Source organism: Mesoplodon mirus, assembly GCF_964341445.2.
Source record: "Mesoplodon mirus genome assembly, chromosome: 14".
NCBI classification, from domain to species: Eukaryota; Metazoa; Chordata; class Mammalia; order Artiodactyla; family Ziphiidae; genus Mesoplodon; species Mesoplodon mirus.
This window is the reverse complement of record NC_138990.1, coordinates 39,937,694-39,950,207: the sequence shown is the minus strand read 5'-3', so window position 1 is coordinate 39,950,207 and position 12,514 is coordinate 39,937,694. Positions and strand designations below refer to the sequence as shown.

Here is a 12,514-nt window from a genome sequence, read left to right as displayed (position 1 = left end):
CAGGTCCGTGGGCGCACCGTGGGAGCACTGGGCTGCAGAGTCCTAGTCACTAAGTGGCCCCAGAGCCTCCACAGGGCCCAGAACACAGGCCCAGCTCCGTACATAATGTTGAATGAATGAACGAACAATTGAATGAATAAATGAATGGAAAGCCCATGAGGGAGCCAGGAGAGTAGTTTTGTGATGGAGTCTGACTAGTAGCAGAAGCAGAGCAGAGAGACCTGTCCTTTTAGTTGCTAAGCATTAGAGCAACACAAACATTCACACTGATTAAATGTCACTATGGGCCAGGCGGAGCTAAGTGTTTTTTTTTTTTTTTTTTTTTGCGGTACGAGGGCCTCTCACTCTTGTGGCCTCTCCCATTGCGGAGCACAGGCTCTGGACACGCAGGCTCAGCGGCCATGGCTCACAGGCCCAGCTGCTCCGCGGCATGTGGGATCCTCCCGAACCGGGGCACGAACCCGTGTCGCCTGCACCGGCAGGCGGACTCCAACCACTGCGCCACCAGGGAAGCCCGGAGCTAAGTGTTTTACAGGTAGTTGCAAAGAGCTGGGACATTGGTTGTCAGAGTTCCAGGGCGGTGCAGGTGGGGCAAGGGGCTGGTGTTTTGGGAAAATTCAGTCAAGCAGAAGCCTCACCTCCTCTTGCCAGAGGGCAGGAAGCAGCATGGGCAGCGGGTGTCATTAGGGGGGGAGGACAGGAGGAGTGGGTACCTGGAGAGACGGGTCTGCACGCACAGCGGGGGAGAGGGTTTTTGCAGCTCTCTGAGATGGAAATTTTGGGCAACAAAGACCCTCTCCTTGACCAAACTTCAGGCTCCTCTGAGCCCTCTTCTCAGCTAGGCCTTTGACCTTGGTCCCTGCCCAGTTTTGGCCGGCCCAGCCCAGTTTTAGCAAGAATCCTGCTAAGTCAGTTTAGAGAGGATCCCCACCCTTGATATCTGATCACCCTTGGTCTCTGATCAAATTCCTCATCCCCGCCCTTTGATATCTAAGCCCTTGGCCTGCTTTCAGCAAGAATCCCCCTACCCTTGTCGGCCCCTCCCTGCCCCGTGGCTATCAACCCCAGCGTCTGCTGTATTCAGGGTTGAGCCTGAACTCTCTCCCCGTTGGGTCAGTCTTTTTTTTTTTTTTTTTAATGAGGTAACATTATATTTGTATTTTAAGTGACCAACTTACTTTTTTTTTTTTACATCTTTATTGGAGTATAATTGCTTTACAATGGTGTGTTAGTTTCTGCTTTATAACAAAGTGAATCAGCTATATATATATACATATATCCCCATATCTCCTCCCTCTTCCGTCTCTCTCCCACCCTCCCTATCCCACCCCTGTAGGTGGTCACAAAGCACCGAGCTGATCTCCCTGTGCTATGCGGCTGCTTCCCACTATCTATCTACCTTACGTTTGGTAGTGTATATATGTCCATGCTTCTCTCTCACTTCGTCCCAGCTTACCCTTCCCCCTCCCCATATCCTCAACTCCATTCTCTAGTAGGTCTGTGTCTTCAGAAAGAGAAAGACAAATACCGTATGCTAACACATATATATGGAATTTAAGAAAAAAAAATGTCATGAAGAACCTAGGGGTAAGACAGGAATAAAGACACAGACCCGTTGGGTCAGTCTTGACCCCTGTTGCCATAGTCTTGAATAAAGTCCTCCTTACTGTTTTAACAAGCGTCAGAACAACATTTCCTTAGTGCTCGAGATGAAAGACACAGAGTTCTCCGAAGCTTTTGTCGGGAAGGCCCTGTAGGCCGTTAAGCCACTGGAAGGCCTCAGGGGTCAGGCTGATGTTTCTTTGGATCACCACCCCTCGCTCCATAGAGGGGTCTGATTTATCTTGTTTTCTGGACTCTCCTAACCTCTCTCCGAGCATCCCTGGGGCCGTGAGCACCGCTGCGTTGTTTCCCCGGCATTCTCCCCAAGGAAGGAGAACCAAATAATTTCAGGAGTGTCTGAACCGGGACACTCTGGGCACTCCTAAGAGTGAAACGGGCGCTGTCAGTAATAACGCTGGGACATGAGACCCTAACCTCTGGATGGTTCAGGACACTCGGGCGCGGGGTACGCGCTCAGCTCCGCCGGGGCCCCCAGCAGCGACGAGCCCGCGCAGGGTTCTCAGCCCTGAGTCTCCGCCCAGAGTTCCAGAAAGGCCTGGAAACGCACGGCCGCCTGTGGCCGAGCGCGGTGGCCACTAGGCGGCGGGCCAGGGCCCCGGACGCGGCGACGCCGGCGCCCGCGGGTCTCGTGACCGTGCGCCCCACCCGGAGCTTCGCCGTCATGCAGTCCCCGGCGGTGCTCGTCACCTCCAGGTGAGCCAGACCCCGCGCCCGGCGCTGCGTCTCGGGCAACGTGGAGTCGGTGCCCGGGAGCCGCGGCCCGATGCGCCCGGGGCGGAGGAGCCGGCGGAGGCGGCCGGTCCCGACGATTCCGCCCGCCACCCGGCGTCCCCAGCGCGGCGGCCGTTGACCTGGGCTCGGCCCCTCCACCGCCCAGCGGGAGAGGCGGGCGGCCGCGAGTCCCCTCCCCCCGCCCCCCCCGTTTTACAGATGGGGAAACTGAGGTCCCTAGAGGATAACGAACTCACCCAAAACCCAGTGGAAGGCCTGGACTGGCTGGTCCCGGCCAGCAGGCAAAGAGAGGGCTCTCCTCCCCCCTTTCCTGTCCACCTGTCTTCCTTTCTTTTCGAAGATCTAGTTATGCATCCTGTCCGCGCTCACCGTGCGCCAGGCCCCGGGCACGGCACTGGGGATGGGGTGAATCAGGCAAGGCTCGGCCCTGCAGGGGAAACGGGGATGAACGCAGACTCTCGGGGGACAGATGCTGAATGGAGGGTAGTGGGTTCAGGTTGCCATGGGAACACAGGGCAGGAGGTAACCCCGGCTTCTGGGAGGGGGTGCATGAGGCCCCCCTCCTGCAGGAGGAGTGGAGGTCAATCAGGTGAAGGGAGAGAAGAGGGGGCACTGCTCAACCAGGTAGCTCAGGAAAAGTGCAGTTACCGCCAAGGCCTGCGGAGGGTGCCTGGAGGCAGAGGATGCAGGGTGAGCCACCCCACCCTGACCCAGGCCTGGGGGACGCAGTGCAAGACGGATCCTGGAAAGGCTGGGATGGTCATGGTTTGACTCTTTCCCCCTTTCTAACATCTGTCACGTGACTCACTGCAAGTATTGTCATACACTCCACCCTTGTTCCCCCTACCCAGAATCTTGGGCTAAGACATCAGTCTCTTACATAAATGAATGTTATTTTTCCAGCAGTAATCTGAACATCCCTGTGGCTTCAGGTCTAGAAAAGTATGTGTGATTCTTTAAGTGAACCCTGATATCAGAAGCTGCTCGGTCTCTGCATGGTTGCTGGTCGTGTCCTCGCTGGCAGGTTTCCCCAGGGCCGCATGAATCACCTCCTCTCCCTGAGCCTCAGTGTCCTTTTCTGCAAAAAGGAGCTTTGAGGTTGGCAGGTGTGAGCAGGGCCAGCAGCAGACCAGTGGGGGTGTGACCTTGGTGCTGGGAGCCTGGGAAGGGCGTGGGTGGCTTCCCTCACTGCCACACCTGGGCAGGGCTTCTTAACAGATGCGGGTGCTGGCGGTGAAGGCCAGGAGAGTGGTTCTAGGATACAGTAGTGAACAGCACAAAGTCCCTCTCGTGAGCTTTCGTGGGGCCGACGGACAATACGTAAATATATGGTGTGTCAGGGATGATAACTGGTATGAAGGAAAATAAAGTAGTAGGGAAATAGGATGCTAGGAGGAGTGAATGCTGTTTTATAGGGTGTGGCCCAGGAGTGTCTTTCTGACAGAGAGTGGCAGTTGGGCAGACTCCTGACAAACGCAAGAGAAATCTTGAGAAAGAGTGTACCAGGCAGAGGGGACAGCAGGAGCCAATGTCCTGGGGCAGAGAGGTGCTTGGGCACCAGTGAGGAGGCCAGGGTGGCTGGAGTGCCGTGAACCGTGGAGAGCGTTAGGTGATGTGGTGCAGAGCTGGGGGCTTGGAGGCAGGGGACAGTCGGGACAGGCCTCCCAGGCTGAGTTGAGGCTCTGGGCGAGGTGGGACCTGGCTTGGATTTCACAAAGGTCATTTGGCCACTGTGTTGAGCAGAAGGTAGGTGAGCAGGGTGCAGCAAGGAGACTGTTCTGGCAGTGATCCACGTGAGAGCTGATGGTGGCAGAGGGGGTGCGAAATGTTTGGGCTCTGGCTGTATTTTGACGGTACAGCTTTCAGGGTTTGCTGATGATTAGACGTGGGCCGCGAGAACAGGAAAGAGGCGTCAAGACTGACCCGTAAGACCTGCCCTGAGTTCCTGAAAGAGGGAGGTTGCAATGGACCGAGTCGGGAGACTATGGAGGGAGCAGGTGTAGGAAGGTGAGAATCACCATATGTCTGGACACGTTCATGAAGAAGCTTGTTGGGCTTCCCTGGTGGCGCAGTGGTTGAGAGTCCGCCTGCCGATGCAGGGGACACGGGTTCGTGCCCTGGTCTGGGAAGATCCCACATGCCGCGGAGCGGCTGGGCCCGTGAGACATGGCCGCTGAGCCTGCGCGTCTGGAGCCTGTGCTCCGCAACAGGAGAGGCCACAACAGTGAGAGGCCCGCGTACCACAAAAAAAAAAAAAAAAAAAAAAAAAAAAGCTTGTTGACAGCCAGGTGGAGAAGTCGGGCAGGCAGCTGGGAGAAGGAGTGTGACCTTGAGGGGAGAGTCCAGAGCAGAAAGAGGAACGGAGGACCATCCAGGGAAGCTGAGCAGGAGTGGCCAGGGAGGGCAGAGAACGGAGGGAGAATGGGGGTCCCGGGAGCAATGAAGACAGAGCTTCAAGGAGCAGAGAGGGACTGTCAGGTGCCCCTGGAGTAAGAGGAGAGGGAGAATTAACCTTAGGGTTTAACCACGTGGACCAGTATCAGCATCACATGACAGTTGTTAGAAATGCAGATTCTCAGGCCCTGCCCCCGACCTGCTGGATCAGAATCTGCACATTGACAAGATCTCCAGGCAACCTGGATGCACTTTACAGTTTGAGAAGTTTGGTCTGGGGCATAGGTGGGCAAACTACACCCATGCGCCAAATCCTGCCCACCACTTACTTTTGTAATAAAGTTTATGTACTGTCTTCAGCTGCTTTCGCTCTACAATGGCTGAGTTGAGTAGTTGTAATGGAGACCCTATGGCCTGCAGTTACCCTCTGGCCCTTTACAGGAAAAGTTTCCTTGGGGGCCTAGGCGAGTGGGAGAGAGATTAGGCCCAGGTGACTTGTTAACCTGAAGGTTGATTCAGCACCCTGGATCTGCCGCTCTCACAAGTTCCCAGGTGACGCTGATGCTGCAGGGGACACACTTTGAGAACCCCAGGTCGAGACCAAGGTGGGGTTGCCAGGCCCCACGCTGGAGCTTGCAGGTTGTGGCCGTGAATTTCAGGTGGGACCAGTCAGCACGTCTGTGCATTTATCCCAGTGACGTGCAGCTGCTGGACACAGGTGTGAGGGACGCGGAGAACTGGAGGGTTTAGGGGCGAGGGCAGGGGAGCTGAGGCCAAGGGCGTGATCCCAGCAGCGGGGCGGCGCGACAGGACGGTGGGGGAGGGGACAGTGGAAAGGGGGAGGAGTCACGGAGGCCGGTCCCGGAGGAGCAAGCTGGGCTGATAGGAGGCGCCAGTCAGCGGGGAGGGGGGGCGGCAGCCTGGAGTGAACCCTGACTCCACCTCTGACCTGCTGGGCCCAAGCACAGGTGACTCCCCTATTGTGTCTGTTTCTCTGACTTTATTTTTTTTAATTTTATTTATTTATTTATTTTTTTGCGGTACGTAGGCCTCTCACTGTTGCAGCCTCTCCTGTTGCGGAGCACAGGCTCCGGACGCGCAGGCCTAGCAGGCATGGCTCATGGGCCCAGCCGCTCCGCGGCATGTGGGATCTTCCCAGACCGGGGCACGAACCCGTGTCCCCTGCATCGGCAGGCGGACGCTCAACCACTGCGCCACCAGGGAAGCCCTGTTTCTCTGACTTTAAGTGGGTCTGAGTGGTAGTGACCCTCGGTAGGGCTGAGGGAGGCGGGAGTGTCTTAGACAGGCAGGTGCTTAGAACAGAGCCCGTGGTGGCGCGGCCGCTTCACGCCCGCCTCTCGACTTCAGTCCCCTCCGCTCTCCTGCGCTCCTAACGGTAACACGATGCACAGCGCCAGCGGGGCTGTACCTGGTGCAGGGCCAGGGACGCTCATTTGGTTACTGGCCAAAGGAAAAGAGGACTGATTGGTGTTTTTCCGTCCCGCCCATATGTTGGGTTCATTCAACACCTGCCTGAAGGCAGGTTTGCCCGGGTCTTTCTAAGTAATTCATGCTCATTTTCGCATGCCTTACACCCTGTGAAAATGTTTGTGTGTGTAGGGGTTTGAATGCTTAGTAGCATGTGGCTACGTGGTGGGCTGTCCTCCCAGTTGGTGACAAATGGCATCATGGTGACAGTGTCACATGTTTGGTGTGGAAGGGGGAGGAGTCTGTGTGGAAGGAGTGCTGGGGGCAGGGTGTCATCTGATGGATTGGGAGGTAGTTGCAGAGAGGGAAAGGGCCTTGCCCCAGACACAGTCTTAGCGCCAGTAGCCCCACCCCTCGGGCCCTCCCCTTTCCTATCTTCTGAAAGTCCCGCCCGGCACATAGTAGGTCTCGACCCTGATAACTGTATGCTGGGCATATCCTGTCATAGGTGCTTGTGTGATGTATGTTTGTGTGCGTGGGTCTCCACTATACCCTTACATAGAATGAGGAATACATTTAACCTTTTTTCTCACCTCGGAGGAAACATTTCATAACTTCTTTGCTCATCATGTGATTCATTACGTTTGTATAGCATTTAAAAATCCTTCAAGAGCTGTAATGTTTTGCTGAGTATCCTCTCAAAGCCTCATACAGCAGGCCTTATCAGTGCCTTGCAGAGGCCCCAGGGCAAATGATGGCCTGGTATCCAGTGCCCTTTCCATCTTCCCCCAGCTGGGCAGGTTCTGTAGCTGCTCTCTGGTTAGCGGAAGAGATGCGTTGCTCTCTCTGGATTCCTGGTGTGGTTTCATTCCTGCATTGTGTGCCCAAAGCCAGGCACTTCCCTTGGTTTGAATAGAACCCCTGGAATGCCATCCCCACAAACCCTGCAGGAGCTCTTGTGCTGGGTTTGTGTCAGACACCTAGCTGTTTGTGATTTTCCATGAGCTCCACCTTCTCTGCTGTCACCTGTTTTCCTGCTGGGGACAGCCCATTGTTCCTGAGTGACCCAAAGGCAGGGCCCAGGCTTGGGGCCTGGGAAGCCAGGCTTTATGAGGGCCTGGCCCGCGGCGGGGTGAGTAGCCGGGACCACAGAGAACGGCCAGTGGAGCAGCCTTGCACCCAGGCCTGCTGGGCCACCTGAGGTCTGGCCTGCATTTCGCTCAAGAAGCCTGCTGACTTGAACCTGAGCTTCTTTTGCCTTCTTTCCCTTTGGCAGGCGAGTTCAGAATGTCCACACAGGCCTGGACCTGACCGTGCCCCAGCACCAGGAGGTACGGGGCAAGATGATGTCAGGGCATGTGGAGTACCAGATCCTGGTGGTAACCCGGCTGGCTGCATTCAAGTCAGCCAAACACAGGCCTGAGGATGTCGTCCAGTTCTTGGTGAGCTGGGGGCTCTGCCAGGATGCTCCCGAGGGTGCCCAGGGTCCGGGGGTCCAGCTGGGCAGACACACCTGCTGCCAGGGTGCAAGTAGCATCGGGGTGTGAGCAGTGCTCTAGCCAACGCTCACTCGGCCTGACAGTGCCAGAGTGTTTTGGTGGTAAGGACACCGGTGAACCAGATGCTTACAGTCTGTGGGGAGACAGACCTGTAAAGAGATAGGAGCCCAAGGGGAGGGGAGGACTGTTGTAGTGTAGAGAAGGGGCACCTAACCCATCCTAGGGAAAGTGTTCTGGAAGAGGTCAGGGCTGAGCTGTGTTTTGAAGAGCAGGTGGAGACGTCAGCATCACTGCACATGAGACCCTCCCCTTGTCACTCCCCTTCAGTCTACAGCCAGTGAAACATCCCAAACGGTCTCGCACATCTGTCCATCTAGAGGTGGGCGGACTGGAACATACAACAGAGGCGGAACTGAGGGAACAGTGGAGGTGGTGTGTGCAGTCCCAGATCCCCAGCCCCGGAGGCCGAGCCCGCGGCCCCAGAGAACCCAGCCGCATCAGGGAGGCGGCACGCACAACACCAGCCTCCGGGCCTCAGCCGCGCCTGCAGCCACAGGGGACTGGGCAGCGGGGCCTGCAGCACCGTCCCTCCAGTTGTAGAGCTGCCCACAAGTCTGGCCCCCTCTCCCCGACCCACAGTGGCGGCATCCCTAAACCTGACAACCCCAGACACGGCAGAGGTGCCCGAGACCCCAGCTCCACCGCATCCAGTGGAAGCAGAGCCTGTGACTCAAGATCCTGGACACAGCGGAAGTGCCCACCACCCCGCTGACCCAGGCAGCAACAACAGTGACAGCAGGAACCATGAAGGCACAAGCGGTGACAATGCGGGCACCAGGCAACACCTCTGACAAGGACAGTGGAGGCTGGAAACTGCTAATCCTCTAACGTAACCAGAGGCAGCTCAGGTAGAGAAACCGAAAACTTGTGCTGTAGCGCCACCTAAGGGAAAAGAAAAGAAAAGAAAACAAAAGCCTCTAACCTGTTGAATAGTTGGAATCAAGTTTAAAAAAACAAAAAGCTTTACCTAAAGAAGAAAGGTGTTTGCTGCTTCATATGTACCAGAAGAGGAACAACTCATCTCAAGCACCATAAAGAACCACAGTAACACTGTATCACAAAAATAAAATGGTGATTCTCCAGAAACCAGATTTAAAGTCATAGAACAGTGCAATCTGACAGAGAATTCGAAATAACTGTCAAGAAGAAGCTCAACAGGCTATAAGAAAAATCAGAAAGGCGGTTCAGTGAACGTCAGGGATGAAATTAATGAACAGAAGAAATACTTTACCAAACAGACTGGGACTCTAAAAAAGAACCAAACAAATTCTATATCTGAAGAACTCAGTAAGCAAGATGAAGAGTGCATCAGAAAGGATTGGTAATAGAGCAGACCATATGGAAGAGAGAATTAGCCAGTTCAAAGATAGAAATCTAGAAATGATACAGTTAGAAGAGGAGAGAAAATTAAGATCCAAAAAAAAAAAGAGAGAGAAAAAATTCTACGAGAATTATCAAAGTCTTTTAGGAAGGGCAACATTAGGATAATGGGTATCCCAGAAGCAGGAGAGAGAGAGAGAGAGAGATTCAACACCCATTTATAAAAACTTTCAATAAAATGAGTATAGAAGGAATGTACCTCAGCATTAATAAAGGCCATATATTGACAAACCTACAGCTATCCCTGTAGGGTCAAGAAGAAGACAAGAATTCTCACTCTCACCACTCTTTTTTTTTTTTCTGCCCCTTGTTTTCCCTTCCTCCCTCCAGCCCACCAGGCTCCACTCACTTTCCACTCTTATTCAACATAGTATTGGAAGTCCTAGCCACAGCAGTTAGGGAAGAAAAAGAAATAAAAGCCATGCAAGTTGGAAAAGAAAAAAGTAAAGCTTTCACTGTTTGTGAATGACGTGATTTTATATATAGAAAACCCTAAAGATGCCACCAAAAACTATTAGAACTAATAAATGAATACAGTAAAGTTGCAGGGCACAAAATCAACACACAAAAATCTGTTGTGGACTTCCCTGGTGGCGCAGTGGTTAAGAATCCGCCTGCCAATGCAGGGGACACAGGTTCAAGCCCTGGTCTGGGAAGATCCCACATGCCGCAGAGCAACTAAGCCCGTGAGCCACAACTACTGAGCCCATGAGCCACAACTACTGAGCCCGTGAGCCACAACTACTGAGCCAGCGTGCCACAACTACTGAAGCCCATGCGCCTAGAGCCCACGCTCTGCAACAAGAGAAGCCACCGCAGTGAGAAGCCCATGCACCGCAACTGAGAGTAGCCCCTGCTCGCCGCAACTACAGAAAGCCCGTGTGCAGCAACGAAGACCCAACGCAGCCAAAAATAAATAGATAAATAAGTTTATTTTTTTAAAAAAGTCAGTTGTGCTTCTATGTGCTGACAATGAGTGAGCAGAAAGAGAGTTAAGAAAACAATCCCATTTACAGCCACCACAGCAACAACAAATGCCCATAAGTAAATTTAACCAAGTACACTGAAAACTATAAGACATCGTTGAAAGAAATTGAAGAAGACACAAACAAATGGAAAGATATTCCATGCTCATGGATTGGAAAAATTAACATTGTTAAAATGTCCATATTACCTAAAGCAATCAACAGATTCAGTGCAATCTCTATCAAAATCCCAAGGACATTTTTCACAGAAATAGAACCAAAAAATCTAAAATTTATATGGAGCCACAAAAGACCCTGAATAGTCAAAGAAATCTTTTTTCTTGGGAAAAAAGAACAAAGCTGGAGGTATCACACTCCCTGATTTTAAACTGTATTACAAAGCTGTAGTAATCAAAACACCATGGTGTTGACAGAAAAACAAATACATAGATCAATGGAACAGAATTGAGAGCCCAGAAATAAATCCATACAAATGGACAATTAATTTATGACAAAAGGAGCAGAGAACATACAATGAAGAAAGGAGAGTCTCTTCAATAAGTGGTTTTGGGTAAACTGAACAGCCACATGCAAAAAATGAAACTAGACCACTATCTCACACCATACATAAAAATCAACTCAAAATTAATTAAAGACTTGAATGTAAGACCCAAACCATAAACTCTCAGAAGAAAACATAGGCAGGATTAGCTTTGACACCAGTCTTAGCAATATCTTTCTGTATATGTCTCCTCAATCACGGAAAACAAAAAGCAAAAATAATCAAATGGGACTACAGCAAACTAAAAAGCTTCTTCACAGCAAAGGGAGCCATCAACAAAGCAAAAACACAAGCTTCCTAATGGGAGAAGATAAAACTCATATACCTGATATTACGCATTTTAATAGTATCCAAAATATGTAAAGGACTCATAGAATTCAACAACAAAAAACCAAACAATCCAAGTTAAAAATGGGCAGAGGAGCTGAATAGACATTTTTACAAAGAAGACATACAGATGGCCAATAGGCACATGAAAAGATGCTCAACATCACTAATTATTAGGGAAATGCCAGAGTTAGCTATCGCTTCACTCCTGTTAGAATGGCTATTATCAAAAAGGTAAGAAATGACAAATGTTGATGAGGGTGTGGAGAAAAGGGGACCTTCCTACACCGTTAGTGGGAATGTAAATTGGTGCAGCCACTATGGAAAATAGTATGGAGAGTCCTTAAAAATAGGGAGTTCCCTGGCGGTCAAGTGGTTAGGACTCCATGCTTTCACTGCCAAGGGCCCAGGTTCAATCCCTGGTTGGGGAACTAAGATCCCACAAGCTGCATGGCATGGCTAAAAATAAATAAATAAAAACAGAACTGCCAGATCATCCAGCAATTTCACTTCTGGATATTTATCCAAAGAATACAAAAACACTAATTTGAAAAGATATATGCAGTCCTATGTTCATGGCAGCACTGTTTACAATAGCCAAGACATGGAAACAACCATCAGTGGATGAAAGGATAAAGAAGTTGTGGTCCTTATATGCAGTGGAATACTACTCAGCCATAAAAAGATGAAATCTTGCTATTTGCAGCAACACAGATGGACCTTGAGGGTATCCTATTAAGTCAGACAGAGAAAGACAAATACCGTATGATTTCACTCATGTGTGGAATATAAAAAATAAAAATAAAATGTGAACAAACCAAACAAAACCACGTAGATACAGAGAACAGAGTGGCGGTTACCAGAGGGGAAGGGAGAGGGGAGGGTGAAATGGGTAAAGGGGATCAACTGTATGGTGATGGATAGAAACTAAACCTTTGGAGGTAAGCACACCATAGCCTATACAGAAGTAGAAATGTAACGTTGTACACATGCAACTTGTATAATGTTATAAATCAGTGTCACTGCAATAGAAAAAAAAAAAAACTTTAACGAGCAGACGGAGCTAAGAAGAGCGGAAGGGGAGAAGGGTGCCCCAGGCAGAAGGCACAGCCTGAGCAAAGGCACAGAGGCTAGAAACGGTATCGTGTGGGGAGCTGGGAGCAGCCGAGTATCGTCCTGGATGAAGTGGGAGAAGAGGAGGGTGATGACGGGCAGCACCAGGTCATAGAGGGCGTGCAGGGAGCCCGACCTGTCTGGCAGTCAGGCAGGAGCTTTAAGCAGTGGAATGACAGGGTCCTGTTGTCTCTCACTGCCTGTCTGGTGGAGAGTGGAGTTGGATTGGAAGGAACAAGGCAGAGGACAGGGAGCCCGGTGAGGAGGCTGGCAGAGTAACGGGCTGGGGGCAGGCCAGCGGTGGGTGGTACAGGAGGGAGGGAGAGAGTTGGAAGTATTTCCAAGGTGACATGCACATAATTAACTGGCTGATTGTTCCTACCCACTGAGATAAAGGGCTCCAGCGGAGGGGCAGGTGGCAGGAGGACGTT

General features: G+C 51.8%; 1 protein-coding gene across 5 annotated transcripts in view; it reads left to right on the top strand.

Annotated features, from left to right (window-relative positions):
• Positions 1 to 179: 179 nt before the first annotated feature.
• Positions 180 to 12,514, top strand: part of HS1BP3 (HCLS1 binding protein 3) — a 43,035-nt gene continuing 30,700 nt past the window's right edge. For 4 of the 5 annotated variants that reach the window (XM_082642487.1, XM_082642486.1, XM_082642490.1 and 1 more), the window contains exons 1-2: positions 2,216 to 2,316; positions 7,454 to 7,619. In XM_082642487.1, coding sequence (XP_082498613.1) covers positions 2,285 to 2,316; positions 7,454 to 7,619 — 198 coding nt within the window. In that variant the 5' untranslated portion in view covers positions 2,216 to 2,284. Of the gene's footprint in view, positions 536 to 2,215; positions 2,317 to 7,453; positions 7,620 to 12,514 lie in introns of those variants that run through there. The other variant, XM_082642488.1, reaches the window with a different exon arrangement.